This window comes from Atractosteus spatula, chromosome 7 (genome assembly GCF_055471065.1).
Source record: "Atractosteus spatula isolate fAtrSpa1 chromosome 7, fAtrSpa1.hap1, whole genome shotgun sequence".
Classification (NCBI taxonomy): Eukaryota; Metazoa; Chordata; class Actinopteri; order Semionotiformes; family Lepisosteidae; genus Atractosteus; species Atractosteus spatula.
The window spans coordinates 13,658,065-13,677,452 of NC_142712.1; the positions used below are offsets into that span (position 1 = coordinate 13,658,065).

The 19,388-nt window shown below is 35.7% G+C and overlaps 2 protein-coding genes across 2 annotated transcripts; both read left to right on the plus strand.

Moving 5' to 3' along the window:
* The first annotated feature begins 6,279 nt into the window (after positions 1–6,279).
* LOC148830538 (olfactory receptor 52B2-like) lies at positions 6,280–7,218 on the plus strand. Its single transcript, XM_088922278.1, has one exon. It carries the CDS (start codon positions 6,280–6,282, stop codon positions 7,216–7,218), a length of 939 nt encoding a protein of 312 aa, XP_088778404.1.
* A 4,182-nt stretch (positions 7,219–11,400) lies between these two features.
* Positions 11,401–12,339, plus strand: LOC148830539 (olfactory receptor 52B2-like). The gene has a single exon (XM_088922205.1). It carries the CDS (start codon positions 11,401–11,403, stop codon positions 12,337–12,339), a length of 939 nt encoding a protein of 312 aa, XP_088778331.1.
* The last annotated feature ends 7,049 nt before the right edge of the window (positions 12,340–19,388 follow it).

A 19,388-nucleotide genomic window follows, 5' to 3' on the forward strand; every position in this document is an offset into this window, starting at 1 on the left:
AAAAAAGTGCTGGATTGAACAATAGTCTAAAAAACTTTGGAGACTTAGAGACTTAGACTTAGAGAAACACTATTCAAAACCTCTTAGATTGCACTTGGTTGCATTCTTTTGCAGACACTGTTCTTACAGAAGGAAATGATGCTCGGTTGAATTTAGCTGATTATATAATTGAAACAGTATAAAACCTTCTTTTACATTTCTTCTTTTGTGTTTGCAAATGCATTTGATTCCATGAGTTCCTGTAATTATACAGTAATTTATCAATAACATCTTTGTACAAGAAAGAACTAAGTTACAAATATTTAAATTTTGAATTTTTAAAGCCCATTGGTGATATTTCAGTACATAAAAGTCTTTAAATTCAAGTCTTTGAAGCTCAATATAATAATAGATTTTTAGGAGACACCATGGAAGAGCTATTTTTTTTATTTTCAGTTTTAAACATAGACCACCATGTAACAACATGTTGTTGTAACAAACAAATAAGTTCTGGACCCCAAGATGAAGTTAAACAAGTGAGTTTTATTGCATTCATGGAACAATATATTTGAAATTGTTCAGAGAAATGTTGTAAAGCTCCTGTTTATATAACAAACTTCAGCCGTTTCTGACCCAATTGTTACCGTGGTAATGGGGGGAGGTCACCTGTGTTTGGACATTCTCCAGACCTTGAACACTTTGAATGGCTGGTCTCATTTTCCCATAGTTAGTGTCTAGCTCGACTTGGAATCTCTTATCAGTTAACCCTCGTCCCTGCCATAACTCAAAAGTGCTGAAGCATGGAATGTTTTGTACCAGAAGAAATCTTTGTACAGAAAGAAATCAGTTAACCCTTTTTTCACATCTTATATCTTTCTTCAATGTGAAGCAAATTTGTGGGTTGTACAGTACAATGATATGGAAGATTTCACTTGTATTTTAAGTTAAATCATTCTGTCATAATTTTATCTTTACGTATTAACTAACAATACAAATGCTTTCATGCACTGCAATCTTTTACTTTGTAAATTATTTTAAAATTACTTTGAATAGTAAAGGTTAAATAAAATATTTTTCTTTTCTTTTATTCATTTGGTGGTTTTCATTATATGAAGGAATCTAACAAGCCCAGGCAATATGAATTTTTTGAAAATGTTACACAGTATTCAACAGATTTGTCCTATTTCACTGGGTGAAACAGAAATGTCTCTTTAATCCTAAAACATTTTAAGATATTTTTGAAAATATAATTGCAACAGAATCACAATAGACTATAATCCCTTGTAAGAGCTGTGGAGGTTGTAGTGTGCCATAAAGCTTAATGAGTCAATGTTTGGGTAGCTCAGAGGAGAATGTCTGCTACTACTCACTCTCCCCAGTGCAGAGCAGCAGTAGCTGCTGTTAGGTGACATGCAATGAAACCATTAGTGATTCTCAATTCAGAGAGTAAAGAATTACAAATGCAAATAATTGTTTAAAATGTTCTAATCATCTTTATACAAGTTTTCTCTAGGTGCTGTGGTTTCCTCCTAGCTTCCAAAGGCATATTGGACAGGTTAATTAGTGTCTTTAATTTGTCCCCATGTGCTTGAATGTGTGTGTGTAACCTGTGAAGCACTAATTTACTGTACAGGGTGTTGCTCCAGTGGACCCTATATGTTTGTGTGGTGGGTTCCAGTTTGCCAGGACCCATACCAGGAGAAAGAACAGTACATACTGTATCTGACCTGGAGTGAGCACCTTTCAACCACTCAGTTATATGGGGGAAAATTATTATTAAATGCAAATGCTGTCTTTATGATATAATGAGAAAATGAACCAGGCATCTCACAGAATCCCTAAATATTTAAGCAGGAATTTAGTGTATTTAGCAAAATATTGAGGGATTTGGTGAAGTTCATGAGTTTCATATTCTCACTTTAGGATATGAAGTCGCTACACTTTCAGAGTGTACTTCTACTTTTTTCCACAAAAGTTTATGCGAGTCTGGAAAAGGCTACCAAAGGATATTCACTGAATCTGATGCTCTGTTATCTTTCAAAAATGGCTGGATGAAATCCTCAGATTGATTTGAAATTAAAACTAAATGAAGAATATGGAATTAGCATCTCATTTGTAAATGTTCTCATGGTTTTGGAATGACTGATAAAAAGAGGCCTTATGAAATCTTTAATTCCTGATCAAGCAGGGAAGGTGAGAAACACACGTAAAACATTATATGCTACAGCACTTCATCTCCATTGGTGTTTAAGGAGGTGGTATTGGTTCAGTTAATGCTTGTGGCATTGTCAGTCCTAACTTTAGATTCAGAGCTTTACAGGCATCACATAATACAGCATCATGAGTGAATAAAAATGTTTGATCTTGGCCTAAATGTAAACCATGGCTTGCTTTCTGAAAGTTTGTTGGGTTCAGTAAAAAAAAACTTCCAGTCCACATTTAATATTACAAACATTGATTTGTTTTGTCATTGATTTGTCAGTATTTAAAAAATATGTGTGAAATATGTATATTTTGGAATAAAATGAATGATTGAAGGGACAAAGAGAACCTCATATAAGAAATAAATATATTATTTGAATCTAAGATGTGGAAAAAATATATACTGCAGCAACTGTTGTTTCCTTGCCTGACATTTGGGGGTCAGGCTGTACTATCTTCAGGAGGGGCTGGGAGACCTGAACATTGTCCAAGGCAACCAAGTGACGCTGAAGGAAATGTAGTAAACTACATGGGTTCATGCCAGAACTGATCAGCAGCTAAGAAGACTTTCCTGTGCACCTTTTCTTTGTTTTTAAGTTAATGGTTTGGTTTGGGAATATCCCTTTCTGTACAGAGCCTAAAGGCAGATTGCAAGCTTTTTGAAGCCAGAGGGAGAGGCCTCGCTGTCGTTTCCATGAGACTGAAGCACCTTTACTGAGAGGTTCAGCTGCCGACGTACAGTATGAAGGCTCAATGTCCTCTAAGGTGTTCATCTGAGCTCAGCTGTCGGGGTAGCCAGGGTGGGGTAGTGAGAGTGATCTGGATCCCCTGAGTGTAAAATGAAGCAAAAAACACTATTGGGCAGAGAGCACAGAGCAATTGAGCGAGACCGAAGGGGTGCTGCATGTGCTAATAGGAAAGAAAGTGTGTGTGCTAACAGTGCTGTGGGGGAGAAATTGACAAAGGACTGCCTTTGTGTCTGGGAGAGGGCACTATAATCCTTCTGGGGGTGGGCAGTCCAGTCCGCCCCCCAAAAGACAGAAGGAGCATCCACATGCTGATGCCAACAGATAGGAGGGAATACATCTCAGTCAGGGGGGATTTCACGGTCACTGAGAAGACCATGGAAAACATTTGGTGATGCTGCCGGTCAGACCTCACTTAAGGATAGCAGTGGCAAGTTAAAGAGTTTCTGTGTGGTTTGCAACTAGGGGCGAGGACTGATGTCATACCAGCCTGGTGCAACACCATATTGACATAGGGACTGCTGTACCCATCTGCCTAACTCTCCAACATTTACTGATTGCCAAGTGGCAGGCTGCAGAAGATGAGTTTCAGCGAAAAATCAACAACATGGCATTGAGAAACCCGCAAACAGCCCGTGATTCTTCAGTGCATTGCTCCAGGTTCTTTGTGGACTACTGGGACTTTAATCAGGTGACTAGGAAGGATTCTAGACAGACCTACCCAATTCCTAGAATTGATGAGGTCAGACCTCATTGGGGGATCCTACTGGTTCAGTTCTTTTGACCTCCATAGTGCACCTGCTGTTAGCCAGTGGAGCTGACTCTGGAGGACCAGCCAAAGACTGGATTCTCCCAGGGGAGGGGGCTGCCAGAGTTCTGGATCATACTCGTTGGTCTCGACAAAGCCCTAGCAAGCCTGTGGCTGGTGTTCCAGTGTACCCGGGAGGCTGAAGCTGAATCCAAAGAAGTGTAGCCTCCTGCAGACTGAGACCCTACTTCTGGGACATATAGTGAGTCACTGGGGGGTCTCCACTAACCAAGAGAAGACAAGTCCGGTCATGACCTGGCTGCACCCCAGCACAGTGAAGGTGCTTAAAGGGGGTTCTAGACCTGGTGTTCTATTACATCAAGCTTGTTTAGAGGTTTGCAGATTTGGTTGCCCTGCTACACCAGGTTATGAGCAAGAGGATCCCCTTCAGGTCAGTGTGCAAGGAAGCCTTGAGAGCCCTCAGGCAAGCTCTCACCCAGTCCCCAGTCCTGGTCTAACCCTTACTGACCAGCCCCTAGTTCTAGATACAGACACAAGTGATGTGGGCACTAGGGCAGTGCTGACTTAGGAGGGACCTGAGGCAGAGTAGGTCATCACCTACTTCAGGGGTGTAACATTCAGGATGGGTTTGGATGCAGTTGGGTTTCTGTGATGGATTTAGGAAGCGTGACAACAAAAGTTAGTGCAAAAGTGATTTCATTAAAAAAAGTAACTAAGTGACTGGTACACATACAGGACACAAGAACAAAGGGAAAGGGAACATGAGTGGTGCCAAAGGAAAGAAAATAACAAAACCAAACGGATCTAGCTAGTACAGTGAGGTCTAACTTAACTAACCAAACAAACAAAAATAAAAGGGTCTTTGGCATCTTCCTGCACCTTAACTTCCCTACACTGAACTAACCAGAACCAAATTACATGAGTGACACACGCCCCTAACCTAGTGTGTCTAGACAGAAAACAAACCTACGTGTGCACAATGTAACCCGATGAACTTAACTATACCTTTTCCCTTGGTGTACAAGAAGTTCACAGTTAACAATAACACGACACGACTGAACCAATTGCACGAATATGGGAAAATGGGTAATACAGAAGAAAATACATAAGCAAGGAATAAGGTAACAAATGAGCACAAGCAAGGTAAAAAAGGAAAGTAACAAGTGCAGGAAAGGTAATACAAGCATAAACAAACAAAAATTAATGAGGCAAAAACAAAAAGCAAAAGCACAAGCAATGAGCATTCTGTTGAACCGGAGCTAATGGAGTCAAAACTTCTTCAGGTTTCTGAACTTTGAGGACTGGTTCCTGATTGGCCGGGATTTGATGATGATGATGTCACAACTGCAGTGATGGTGTAGTGATGGACCAATGGGGTGGGGGGTACCTGAATACAGGAAGCAGAAAAAAACAAAAACATGGACACACACTGGGACGCAACACAATAGAAAGAAATAATTTTCTGAGGAGTATTTGTAATTATTGTTTAGCCTCCTTTGGTAGTTAATTATAACTATATACCATTCTTATACACCTCTTTTTAATTCCCTAAAGATGTGACGTATGGTCTTTATGAGAAATTAAATACATCTGCTGAGACTCAACAGATCTTCAGCCGCTTAATCTTCAAACGAAGCTTCATCTGGCAATGAATTTAATGAAACCATAAACGTGAAGTAAGTAATATGCAAACAATCCAAATACGTTAACACTTTGTTTATGGGTAATTCAAGTACTGTTAGATTAAATTTTGATTACTAAAATACAAAAGAACAAAAAAAGCAATTTTTACAGATTAAGTTAAAAAACGTGCTCCATTTTTTCATAGACATCCACAAGGAATATCATACTGTTTATGTTTATACTGTTTATTAAAATAACTAGTTACCTCCAGCAATAAATGTATTTTTGCTCTGTAGTCACACAGTTACAAACAAACTTGCTTAACAAAAGCAGTTGAAAACAGGCTGTTTCCTAATTAATGCTTTTAAACATGTCATCAGAGAACATGCATGTGTTGGAATTAACAGTTCCTGATTTTGAATTCCAGTAGCTCTTGTTGTTATCGAGGCCTGCAGTAAAGCTGGGAAAAAATACCTTCAATACAGGTATGTGCTTGCATTCCTATAGACTTGCTATACAGTTTCTTTTTAGCTGTCTGCTTCTTTAACTTGAAGCAAAAATACAGGATGCTGCCAAGTCTATGACAACAAAAATTCAATGTTGTTGAGCAAACAACACTGTACTAGAGGCCAGAGAATTTAAGATTTACAACTGCTCTTACGCATTAAAGGTATATGAGAATATTTTAGAATGTATTCACATATTACATAAACAAAGATGTTGTGGAAAATAGGCTGATCATATCCTTAGACATTAAGTAGCCCTGACAAGAATATTTTATTACTTATGATACTTCTATCCTTGTTTTCCTTATTTTTGTATTTTCTTACTCAAAATATGACATAAAATTAATAGAAAATGATCTGAGTGCTTACATATACATATTGCATCAAAATTAAATTCAGACCTCTTGCTTTCCCTCCCAGATTCTACAAAAAACATTCCTGCAAATATATTCACATGGATAACATCTCCTTCAACAGCTCATCTATGCTGTCCCTGGAAAAATTCAATATTCCTCCCAATGTTGTCTATCCAGCATTTTTTCTGGGAATGCTAAGTTACTGCATTATTGTTTTGAGTAATTCAGTCATCCTTCTCACAATTGCACGGGATAAACATTTGTATCAACCCATGTATATTCTGTTTTTCAATATGCCTGTCAATGATCTAATTGGGGCCACTGCCTTCCTTCCTCAATTAATGAAAGAAATTTTTCTTGATTCCAGGTCAATAAGTTACCCGGCCTGTGTCACCCAGGCTTTCTTTATACACCTTTGGGCTGTAGGCTCTATGTTGATACTGACAGCAATGGCATATGATAGGTATGTTGCAATATGCTTACCTTTAATGTATAATTCTATCATGACTAATTCTTACTTAATGAAAATCATCATACTGCTTTGGTCTGTGGATTTTATTCTGATAACCATTCTTTTGTCCTTGGTTGTGCGGTTGCCTCAATGTCGATCACTAATATCTAATATTTACTGTGATAATCCTTCTCTTGTGGCACTTGTCTGCTCTGACACCAGAATAAATAACATCTATGGGCTGTTTTTGACAGCTGTGGTGCAAGCTCTGGCTTTAGGCTCAGTTCTCTACACATACATGCAGATATTTTACACATGTCTGAGGAACAAGCACTCGGATGCAAGGAGCAAAGCTGTTCAAACTTGCACCACACATTTAGTTTCATTTGTCATTTTAGAAATTACATCTTTTTACAAAATACTTTCCTATCGTTTTGAGAAGACACCCTCATATATATCAAAGGTTCTTGGGGTCTTACTTTTAACGTTTCCCCCAACACTGAACCCAATTATATATGGCCTGAAAATAAAAGAGATTAGGACAAGAATACCATTGATTTTCAGACGAAAGGTGGCACACATCTAAAAACTATTTGCTGGACTGAGAAATAATCTTAAAAACTTTGGCGACTGATCAACATGTCGCTTTTATCTTTCATCTGATATATGTTTGAATGCATTTTGAAACACTGTTCAAATTCTGCATGGTTGCATTCATTTGCAGACTGTTCTTACAGAAGAAAAGAACTGCATGGTTAGATTTAGCTAATTATACGTACAGTATATTGTGACAGCACAGTCAAACGTTTTCTGAAATACAAAACATGTTTAATTAGCATCCTTCTCTTTTGTGCTTGCTCATGTCTGCCATACATATACATAGGAAGAAGTAATTGGTTTATTCCATGCTGAAAAGAGAAGAAAAAAAACAACTTTTCGGTCATGGAGCCTTCTTTAGGTGACCTGAAGAAGGCTCCACAGCCGAAACGTTGTGTTTTCTTTTCAGCATGGAATAAACCTATTACTTGTTCCTTTGCAGCCTTTGCATGCTGACGTAGCTACCCACCTGAAATGCATATACAGTATGTACAGTATATGTATACATATATTTGTCAGTGGTGTCTTTGTTCAAGATAGCTCTATGTTGCTAATATTGGTTTTAAATTTTGAGTTTTTATAGCCCATTGGTGATAATTCATTGCATAAAGGGATTACAATTGAAGTCATTGAAGTTAAATATAAGAATACATTTTTAGAAAATGGAAAAGCTGTTTTTTCTTCTATTATTATTTTCAGATTTAAAGGTAGGCGGCCCAGCTGTTTACCTGTCAATAGATACAGTTTACATATTTTAAATGAAGTACAGTAAAAAACAAACAAAAATATTAGAAATCCATTGAAGAACAAGGCAACACTTAACTGTTTTTGAAATAAAGAAGGATAATTTACAGTAATTGCTCCTCTATTTGAAATAGATCATCAAAACTTATTTATGGGAACTGCACCTTCCAGGAAGAGTTAAGTGTTTAAAAATATTGGCAAAAGAAAAATCTATTTAATATGTTTACAACCATGCTGGATTGTATCTTTGTCCTATTTAATATTCTTAAAAATTAAAGATAAAACATATTTGTGGGTTATAAAATTATATGAAAGATTTCACTTTTTTGTTCTTTTTTAATTATTGTGTCATCGTTTTATTGCAATTTATTAACTTACAATAAAATGATGTTTTTATGCACTGCAGTCTTTAATTTTGCAAGTTATTTAAATGTCAGGCTGAATAAAAATATTTTTCGCTTCCTTTATTCTTAAGGTGTTTTTCAAAATGCAAAGAAGTCTAAGAAGCCCAGGCAATCCTACATTTTTAAAATGTTACACAGCATGTATATAGAGGCTCATCCCATGAAAAGCCACTGGGTAAAAGATTAACATCACTTCAATCCTAACATTTTAAGATTTATTTGAAAATATACTGTACTTGCACTAGAATCACAATGGACTCTAACACCTGCAATACACTGTGGAGTTAGTTCGTAGCGTGTCATAAAGCTTAATGAGTTGATGTCTGGGTATCTCAAGAGGAGAATATCTGCTATTACTCACACTCCTCTTGCAGAGCAACAGTAGCAGTTGTGAGGTGAGATGAAAAGAAACCATTAGTGATTCTCATTTTAGAGATGAAAAAATTACAAATGCAAGTAAATGTTTACAAAGGTCTAATCACTTTCATACAGGTTTTTTTCTGGGTGCTGTGTTTTCCTCCCAGCTTCCAAAAACATTTTGGACAGATTAATTAGTGTCTTTAATGTGTCCCCGTGTGCTTGAATGTGTGTGTGACCTGTGGAGTACTGATTTACTGTACAGGGTGTTGTCCTAGTGTACCCTGTATGTTTGTGGGGTGGGTTTAAGTTTGCCAGGACCCTTACCAGGAGAAAGAACAGTACATACTGTATCTGACCTGGAGTGAGCACCTTTCAACCAATGCTACTATATGGGGGTAAATCATATGGGGGTAAATGAAATTTTAAATAAGCACAAATGGCAAATATAACCACTGTGGTAGTTCTAGTGCTAAATGCAAATGCTGTCTGTATGGTATAATGAGAAAAAGAAACCAGGGATCTCACAAAATACCTCAATATTTAAGCAAAGTGTTTGTGTATTTAGAAAAATATAGAGGGATTTTGTAGTTATTGAGTTTCATGTTCTCACTTAAGGATATACACTTAAGACTATATATACTATTATACATAAAATATACTCATTACACTTTCAGTGTGCACTTTCCACTTTTTGACGCAATAGGTTATGGAACTGAGAAAAAGGTTACCAAAGTGCATAATCTGAAGCTGGTACTCTGTTGATGTCAAAAATGGCTGGATGGATTTGTCAGATCAATTAGATATTAAAACTAAATGAGGTATATGGGCAGAATGGGCTCATCACATTTGTTAATATTCTCATGGTTTTAAAATGACCGATAAAACAGGGCATTAGGAAATCTGTAATATATTGACAAGCAGAAAGATGAAAAACAGAAATAAAAGACTGTGTGCTGCAGAATTTTATCTCCATTGGTGATACTGGTGATAGCATTGGTTCAGTACGTCTGTTTCTGTGTCAAGCTTAGCTTTGGATTCAAGGCTTGACAATCATCACGTGATACAATATGAAGAGTGGATTAAAAATGTTTGAACCAGGCCTATTGTACAAGAGAACAATGCCTTGCTTTCTGAAAGTTTGTTGGATTCAGTAAACTAACCTTTTAGTCTACATCTTACATTACCAACATTTTAATATAATATCTAAATTAATAAACATTTTAATAGATATTTGAAATACACTTTGTTCATTTGGAGTTAAAATTAAAGTCTGAAGGCACAATGAGGATTTCATACAAGTTTCCTATGTAGAAAAGGCTAAAATGTAGCAAAAATACAAGCATGAAATAAAACAGGAAAATGAAGTGTATTCCTGTAATAATTTCTTCCTATATAGTAAATACAGAATTTGAAATAAATATTTTAGCATAAATCACCAAATGCTAAACAGCAGACACTTCACTGATCTTCTCAAGATAAATACATTCTGTTTAACCTCATATAAAGAAATAATTGTCTGAGAATTATTTGTAATCATTGCTTAGCGTCCTTTGGTAGTTAATTATAAACATCTATATACTGTGTCATTCTCGTACTGTACACCTTTTTTTTAAATTCTCCAAAGATGTGACGTATGGTCTTTATGAGAAATTAAATACATCTGCTGAGACTCAACAGATCTTTAGCCTCTTAATCTTCAAAGAAAGCTTCATCTGGCAATGCATTTAATGAAACCATAAACGGTGAAGTAAGTAATATGCAAACAATCCAAATACGTTAACATTTTGTTTATGGGTAATTCAGGTACTGTTAGATTAAATTTTGATTACTACAATATAAAAGAACAAAAAAAGCAATTTTTACAGATTAAGTAAAAAACGTGCTCCATTTTTTCATAGACATCCACAAGGAATATCATACTGTTTATGTTCATACTGTTCATTAAAATAACTAGTTACCTGCAGCAATAAATGTATTTTTGCTCTGTAGTCACACAGTTACAAACAAACTTGCTTAACAAAAGCAGTTGAAAACAGGCTGTTTTCTAAGTTTATGCTTTTAAACATGTCATCAGAGAACATGCATGTGTTAGAATTAACAGTTCCTGATTTTGAATTCCAGTAGGTGTTGTTGCTATCAAGGCCTGCAGTAAAGCTGGGAAAAAATACCTTTAATACCAGTATGTGCTTGCATTCCTATAGACTTGCTATACAGTTTCTTTTTAGCTGTCTGCTTCTTTAACTTGAAGCAAAAATACAGGATGCTGCCAAGTCTATGACAACAAAAATTCAATGTTGTTGAGCAAACAACACTGTATTGGAGGCCAAAGAAGTAAAGATTTACAACTGCTCTTACGCATTAAAGGTATATGAGAATATTTTACATATTACAAAAACAAAGATGTTGTGGAAAATAGGCTGATCATATTCTTAGACATTAAGTAGCCCTGACAAGATTATTTTATTACTTATGATACTTTTATCCTTGTTTTCCTTATTTTTTGTATTTTCTTACTCAAAATATGACATAAAATCAATAGAAAATTATCTGAGTGCTTACATATATAGTATTTATGAAAAATAAATGTATGCTTCAAAATTAAATTCGGACTTCTTGCCTTCCTTCCCAGCTTCTACAAAAAATATTCCTGCAACTATATTCACATGGATAACATCTCCTTCAACAGCTCATCTATGCTGTCCCTGGAAAAATTCAATATTCCTCCCAATGTTGTCTATCCAGCATTTTTTCTGGGATTGCTAAGTTATTGCATCATTGTTTTGTGTAATTCAGTCATCCTTCTCACAATTGCACGGGATAAAAATCTGTATCAACCCATGTATATTCTGTTTTTCAATATGCCTGTCAATGATCTAATTGGGGCCACTGCCTTCCTTCCTCAATTAATGAAAGAAATTTTTCTTGATTCCAGGTCAATAAGTTACCCGGCCTGTGTCACCCAGGCTTTCTTTGTACACCTTTGGGCTGTAGGCTCTGTGTTGATACTGACAGCAATGGCATATGATAGGTATGTTGCAATATGCTTACCTTTAATGTATAATTCTATCATGACTAATTCTTACTTAATGAAAATCATCATACTGGTTTGGTCTGTGGATTTTATTCTGATAACCATTCTTTTGTCCTTGGTTGTGCGGTTGCCTCGATGTCGATCACTAATATCTAATATTTACTGTGATAATCCTTCTCTTGTGGCACTTGTCTGCTCTGACACCAGCATAAATAACATCTATGGGCTGTTTTTGACAGCTGTGGTGCAAGCTCTAGCTTTAGGCTCAGTTCTCTACACATACATGCAGATACTTTACACATGTCTGAGGAACAAGCACTCGGATGCGAGGAGCAAAGCTGTTCAAACTTGCACCACACATTTAGTTTCATTTGTCATTTTAGAAATTACATCTTTTTACAAAATACTTTCCTATCGTTTTGAGAAGACACCCTCATATATATCAAAGGTTCTTGGGGTCTTAGTTTTAACGTTTCCCCCAACACTGAACCCAATTATATATGGCCTGAAAATAAAAGAGATTAGGACAAGAATACCATTGATTTTCAGACGAAAGGTGGCACACATCTAAAAACTATTTGCTGGACTGAGAAATAATCTTAAAAACTTTGGAGACTGATCAACATGTCACTATTATCTTTCATCAGATATACGTTTAAATGCATTTTGAAACACTGTTCAAATTCTGCATGGTTGCATTCATTTTCAGACTGTTCTTACAGAAGAAAAGAACTGCATACTTAGATTTAGCTAATTATACGTACAGTATACTGTGACAGCACAGTCAAACGTTTTCTGAAATGCAAAACCTGTTTAATTAGCATCCTTTTCTTTTGTGCTTGCCAATGCATTTGAGCCCATGTCTGCCATACATATACATAGGAACAAGTAATTGGTTTTTTCCATGCTGAAAAGAGAAGAAAAAAACAACTTTTCGGCCATGGAGCCTTCTTTAGGTGACCTGAAGAAGTCTCCACGGCCGAAACGTTGTGTTTTCTTTTCAGCATGGAATAAACCAATTACTTGTTCCTTTGCAGCCTTTGCATGCTGACGTAGCTACCCACCTGAAATGCATATACAGTATGTACAGTATATGTATACATATATTTGCCATTGGTGTCTTTGTACAAGATAGCACTACGTTGCTAATATTGGTCTTAAATTTTGAGTTTTTGTAGCCCATTGGTGATAATTCATTGCATAAAGGGATTACAATTGAAGTCTTTGAAGTTTAATATAAGAATACATTTTTAGAAAATGGAAAGCTGTTTTTTCTTCTATTATTATTTTCAGATTTAAAGGTAGGCGGCCCAGCTGTTTATCTGTCAATAGATATAGTTGAAAATTTTAAATGAAGTACAGTAAAAAACAAACAAAAATATTAGAAATCCATTGAAGAACAAGGCAACACTTAACTGTTTTTGAAATAAGGAAGGATTATTTACAGTAATTGCTCCTCTATTTGAAATAGATCATCAAAACTTATTTATGGGAACTGCACCTTCCAGGAAGAGTTAAGTGTTTAAAAATATTGGCAAAAGAAAAATCTATTTAATATGTTTACAACCATGCTGGATTGTATCTTTGTCCTATTTAATATTCTTAAAAATTAAAGATAAAACATATTTGTGGGTTATAAAATTATATGGAAGATTTCACTTTTTTGTTCTTTTTTAATTATTGTGTCATCGTTTTATTGCAATTTATTAACTTACAATAAAATGATGTTTTTATGCACTGCAGTCTTTAATTTTGCAAGTTATTTAAATGTCAGGCTGAATAAAAATATTTTTCGCTTCCTTTATTCTTAAGGTGTTTTTCAAAATGCAAAGAAGTCTAAGAAGCCCAGGCAATCCTACATTTTTAAAATGTTACACAGCATGTATATAGAGGCTCATCCCATGAAAAGCCACTGGGTAAAAGATTAACATCACTTCAATCCTAACATTTTAAGATTTATTTGAAAATATACTGTACTTGCACTAGAATCACAATGGACTCTAACACCTGCAATACACTGTGGAGTTAGTTCGTAGCGTGTCATAAAGCTTAATGAGTTGATGTCTGGGTATCTCAAGAGGAGAATATCTGCTATTACTCACACTCCTCTTGCAGAGCAACAGTAGCTGTTGTGAGGTGAGATGAAAAGAAACCATTAGTGATTCTCAATTTAGAGAAGAAAAAATTACAAATGCAAATAATTGTTTACAAAGGTCTAATCACTTTCATACAGGTTTTTTTCTGGGTGCTGTGTTTTCCTCCCAGCTTCCAAAAACATTTTGGACAGATTAATTAGTGTCTTTAATGTGTCCCCGTGTGCTTGAATGTGTGTGTGACCTGTGGAGTACTGATTTACTGTACAGGGTGTTGTCCTAGTGTACCCTGTATGTTTGTGGGGTGGGTTTAAGTTTGCCAGGACCCTTACCAGGAGAAAGAACAGTACATACTGTATCTGACCTGGAGTGAGCACCTTTCAACCAATGCTACTATATGGGGGTAAATGAAATTTTAAACAAGCACAAATGGCAAATATAACCACTATGGTAGTTCTAGTGCTAAATGCAAATGCTGTCTGTATGGTATAATGAGAAAAAGAAACCAGGGATCTCACAAAATACCTCAATATTTAAGCAAGGTGTTTGTGTATTTAGGAAAATATTGAGGGATTTTGTAGTTATTGAGTTTCATGTTCTCACTTAAGGATATACACTTAAGACTATATATACTATTATACATAAAATATACTCATTACACTTTCAGAGTGCACTTTCCACTTTTTGACACAATAGGTTATGGAACTGAGAAAAAGGCTACCAAAGTGCATAATCTGAAGCTGGTACTCTGTTGATGTCAAAAATGGTTGGATGGATTTGTCAGATCGATTAGATATTAAAACTAAATGAGGTATATGGGCAGAATGGGCTCATCACATTTGTTAATATTCTCATGGTTTTAAAATGACCGATAAAACAGGGCATTAGGAAATCTGTAATATATTGACAAGCAGGATGATGAAAAACAGAAATAAAAGACTGTGTGCTGCAGAATTGTATCTCCATTGGTGATACAGGTGATAGTATTGGTTCAGTATGTCTGTTTTCTATTTTAATAGATATTTGAAATACACTTTGTACATTTGGAGTTAAAATTAAAGTCTGAAGGCACAAAGAGGATTTCATACAAGTTTCCTATGTAGAAAAAGCTAAAATGTAGCAAAAATATAAGCATGAAATAAAACAGGAAAACGAAGTGTATTCCTGTAATCATTTCTTCCTATATAGTAAATACAGAATTTGAAATAAATATTTTAGTATAAATCACCAAATGCTAAACAGCAGACACTTCACTGATCTTCTCAAGATAAATACATTCTGTTTAACCTCATATAAAGAAATAATTGTCTGAGAATTATTTGTAATCATTGCTTAGCGTCCTTTGGTAGTTAATTATAAACATCTATATACTGTGTCATTCTCGTACTGTACACCTTTTTTTTTAAATTCTCCAAAGATGTGACGTATGGTCTTTATGAGAAATAAAATACATCTGCTGAGCCTCAACAGATCTTCAGCCTCTTAATCTTCAAACGAAGCTTCATCTGGCAATGAATTTAATGAAACCATAAACGGTGAAGTAAGTAATATGCAAACAATCCAACTATGTTAACATTTTGTTTATGGGTAATTCAAGTACTGTTAGATAAAATTTTGATTACTAAAATACAAAAGAACAAAAAAAGCAATTTTTACAGGTTAAGTCAAGTTTTTCATAGACATCCTAAAGGAATATCATACTGTTTATGTTTGTACTGTTTATTAAAATAACTAGATACCTGCAGCAATAAATGTATTCTTGCTTGAACTTTATTGCCATATGTAACCGGTACTGGTACAATGGAATTCTTACTTACAGAAAGTCTCTCGATTGTAAAACAAGTGTAAAAAACAAGACAAAGTGCAAACAGTGCATCAAGACAATGCACAAACAAACAATAGACAATGTGCAAGTAAATGTGCACAGTTTGTAACTGTGCTCTGTAGTCACACTGTTACAAACAACCTTGCTTCACAAAATCAGTTGAAAACAGGCTGTTTTCTAAGTTAATGCTTTTAAACATGTCATCAGAGAACATGAACGTGTTGGAATTAACAGTTCCTGATTTTGAATTCCAGTAGCTGTTGTTGCTATCAAGGCCTGCAGTAAAGCTGGGAAAAAATACAGATGCAGCCATTCAAAACAAGCGGGCGATACAGCATTATTTTGCGGTGCGCTTGACGCAGCCTACCGCGAGTTACCGTAAATTCTCGTATAGTACCTCATAATACCACGTGGTACCGCAAGTAAAATAATAGTTTTAAAAGCTCAACCTCTCATGTTTGAGCTGTCGCCATCAAAGTCTTTAACGAAGATATTACTAATAATATTAATAATGAATGACCTTGGACAAGCTGTAAACTCAAAGTATTGCCCTGGTCCACATTCTTTTTTTCATTGACCGTCTTTGTAAAAGTAACGCCACAGCATTTCGCAATCACACATTTGTTTCCAATCATGCAAAGTACAGTAATTTTTGAATCTCCGATTCACCATGCCTTTCACATGCTCATAAAAGAGATTGATTTAGGAACATAAACATATTACTGTATGCAAACTGTACTGTATACAGTATGTATATGTATATTTAATGTCTTTACTGTGCCCGTTTAAGTATTGAATATTTATATGGGATTTTTCCACTGAAGGGAAATCTTAGTAGCTGAGCATAAAAAGAATAGGAGCATACTGTAACGTGTGTGAAGGCCATAAACGATATTAATTTTGGAACATAAACATACGGTATATGGCTGGTCTTGGTACTTTAATGAAAAAATACACACCAGTATTCTATTTCTCCCTAAACATTTTAAGCATCGAAGTCTTTAACTAACGTGATACCGGAGTCAACAAGCATACTTTTAGAATTTGATTAAAAGGGAATATAATATGGAATTGCGTATCTAAAGAAATTAATAACGATATAATTATATTCATGTACCGCAACACAAGAATAGTACACGCTGTACAATGTCTGCTGATACTGTTTCTCCAGGGCTTTTTCAACACTCCTTATGTGACATTGCCTGTGGTGCTATGGGTTAGGTTTCTAACTCTCACCTCATATGTTGGGTGTTCGAATCCAGCTGGAGTTATGACTTTTTTTTTTTAAACAAACATTTCTTGAAAAAATAAAACGTTTCCCTGGGTCAGAGATTAAATAAAACTTCACTCGCACCAAACAAATTTATATTTCTAAATATCACAACATGATCGAATTTAAGTCATTTTAATAACAATGAATAGTCACCTATGCGTTACAATATAAACATTTATATTGATTTAAATCGCGTTTAAATCGCCTTTATTTAAAACCCATAAATAAAGCTGATACTGTTTAGACTTTTTATTATTTAAAACTGTATAACAGCAGCACAATGCACAATGCAACGTAAATCGCTATCTTTGTCTTCTGTGTAATAATGTTCACCTCTCTGTCCAGCAAATTAACAATAGTAATAATAATGAACTTTATTGTATATGGCGCCTTTAAAGGTGGCTCCTCAAAGCGCTTTACAGGATAGAAACAATAACAACAATACTGTTAGGCTGGGCAAACGATTTTTTTTTTTAAAGAAATACAAAATGAGATATAATGATGTGTTCCGGCTTAGACATTAACAAAGATCATAACGAAGGTCATAAAGATCATAAACGATATTAATTTTGGAACATCAACCTATTATGTAAACTGTATGTTGCTGTTATTGGTATTTTAAAGAAAAAATACTGTAAAATCCTGGGTTCGGTAAAATCTTTCAGGCATTCATGTGAAGGACAACAGAGCTTTCACTGGCCGATTATCAAACTTTATTGATAAAACAAAAACAAAAACTATCCGACCAAGCCAGAAGAAGACAAAAAGAATAACGGACACAGTTATAACATGTTAACCCAAATATGTCTCACAATACTTTTATGGTACATTACTTTGCTAAAATGTATTTAAAAATAAAAATGATTACAAACGCCAGCAGAGAGAGAGACACACACACAGTTCTTCATTGTCAAAAAGTAATTGTTTTTTACTTTGTCAGCACCCAGACAAACGCAAACGCGTTATTAATGAAATGCTTTTATTCATTCTTAATCGAACTCACAAGTTGTCATCTGCTGTTGAAGCTCTGTGAGACTAGACTCACACATGGCTAGACTTGACTATTTAACCATGAGATTATGTTAATGTTTATTAATCTTCCTTGTTATGCACTGAGAATGATAAGCACCCCAAACACGGGGGCGGCGTAGCAGTCGGCTCTGGCTTTCCCATCTATACTGATGCACTGCAAGTACAACCCCCCTCTCTGCGGGAGTGCTGGCTGTGACGAATTAAACCGGTTTCACAGGTATTTTCAAAGTAGAAGGGGGTGAGATTTCCAGCGAAAGACACCTCCCCCCCTCCAAAACCCAGTAAGTACAGTACTTACTAGTTAAGAAAGCTAGGCTCCTCAATAAAATCACTTTAACATGCTAATGCATTGGTGTAACAGTCCGGGCTTGGCAAGCTTGTAATGTCTCCCGACTACGGCGAAAGGAACCCATCTTTCATTGGAAGACAATGAACATATTCTACCCGTACATGAGAATATAATGCTGGCGCGTGGGCGCGGTGGGGTGCTGTACCAGCTGTCAAAAAAAAGTTGTTTTTTTTAAAAGTCAATTGAGTGTCCATAATATTGCAGTAAGTGAAAAGACCACGGGCATTCTTCCTCCCCCTACATTCTCAGAGTAGAATAAAATTTATTATTAGCACAATTTATTACAGTGCTAAATTTAATATTATTGATTACTAATAATTTATGCTAACACCTAACTTTCTTAACTAGTAAGTACTGTACTTACTGGGTTTTGGAGGGGGGGGTGTCTTTTGCTGGAAATCTCGCCCCCTTCTACTTTGAAAATACCTGTGAAACCGGTTTAATTCCATATTAAATTCCATATTAATTCCATATTTAATTCCTTCACTTCTGCATAAGCTTTCTGGAGGAACAGTGGATGGGATGCGGCTCTTTCTGGGAATACTGCAAATTCACAGGTGCCTGACTTGATGGAATTCACATTATCATATTCACATATCACCCCCCCCCCCCCCTTCTCTCTCTCTCTCGCTTGCCCTCCCCCCTGTGTATTGTCTGTTTAGGGCAAGCGAGAGAGAGTGTGCTGTCCTTTGACAAAACAAGGCTCGCCAGATAATGTGAATCGAAACCTGTTTTTCTAGCTTTTAAAGTCGTGCGATGTGTAAGCAGGAACACATCATTATATCTTACATATGAAAAATACATAATATAGCTCCCAAACAAACGCAAACATGTTTTTAATAAAATGCTTTTATTCACTCATAATCTGACAATTTCAGGAAGACTAAGGAAGGACTAAGGAAATTGTCATCTGTTGTTAAAGCTCTGTGAGCTCGGTGACTTTGAGACCACTTGTTATCCCAAGTTGTTTGAATCGCCACAATTCAAATAGAGAAAAAAGAGCTGACTGACAAGATTTAAGATGTGGCTGTCAATGTTGGATTAAAAA

Coding starts and splice junctions, on each gene's coding strand:
- LOC148830538 (XM_088922278.1), top strand. CDS start 6,280: ATGGATAACATCTCCTTCAACAGCTCATCTATGCTGTCCCTGGAAAAA.
- LOC148830539 (XM_088922205.1), top strand. CDS start 11,401: ATGGATAACATCTCCTTCAACAGCTCATCTATGCTGTCCCTGGAAAAA.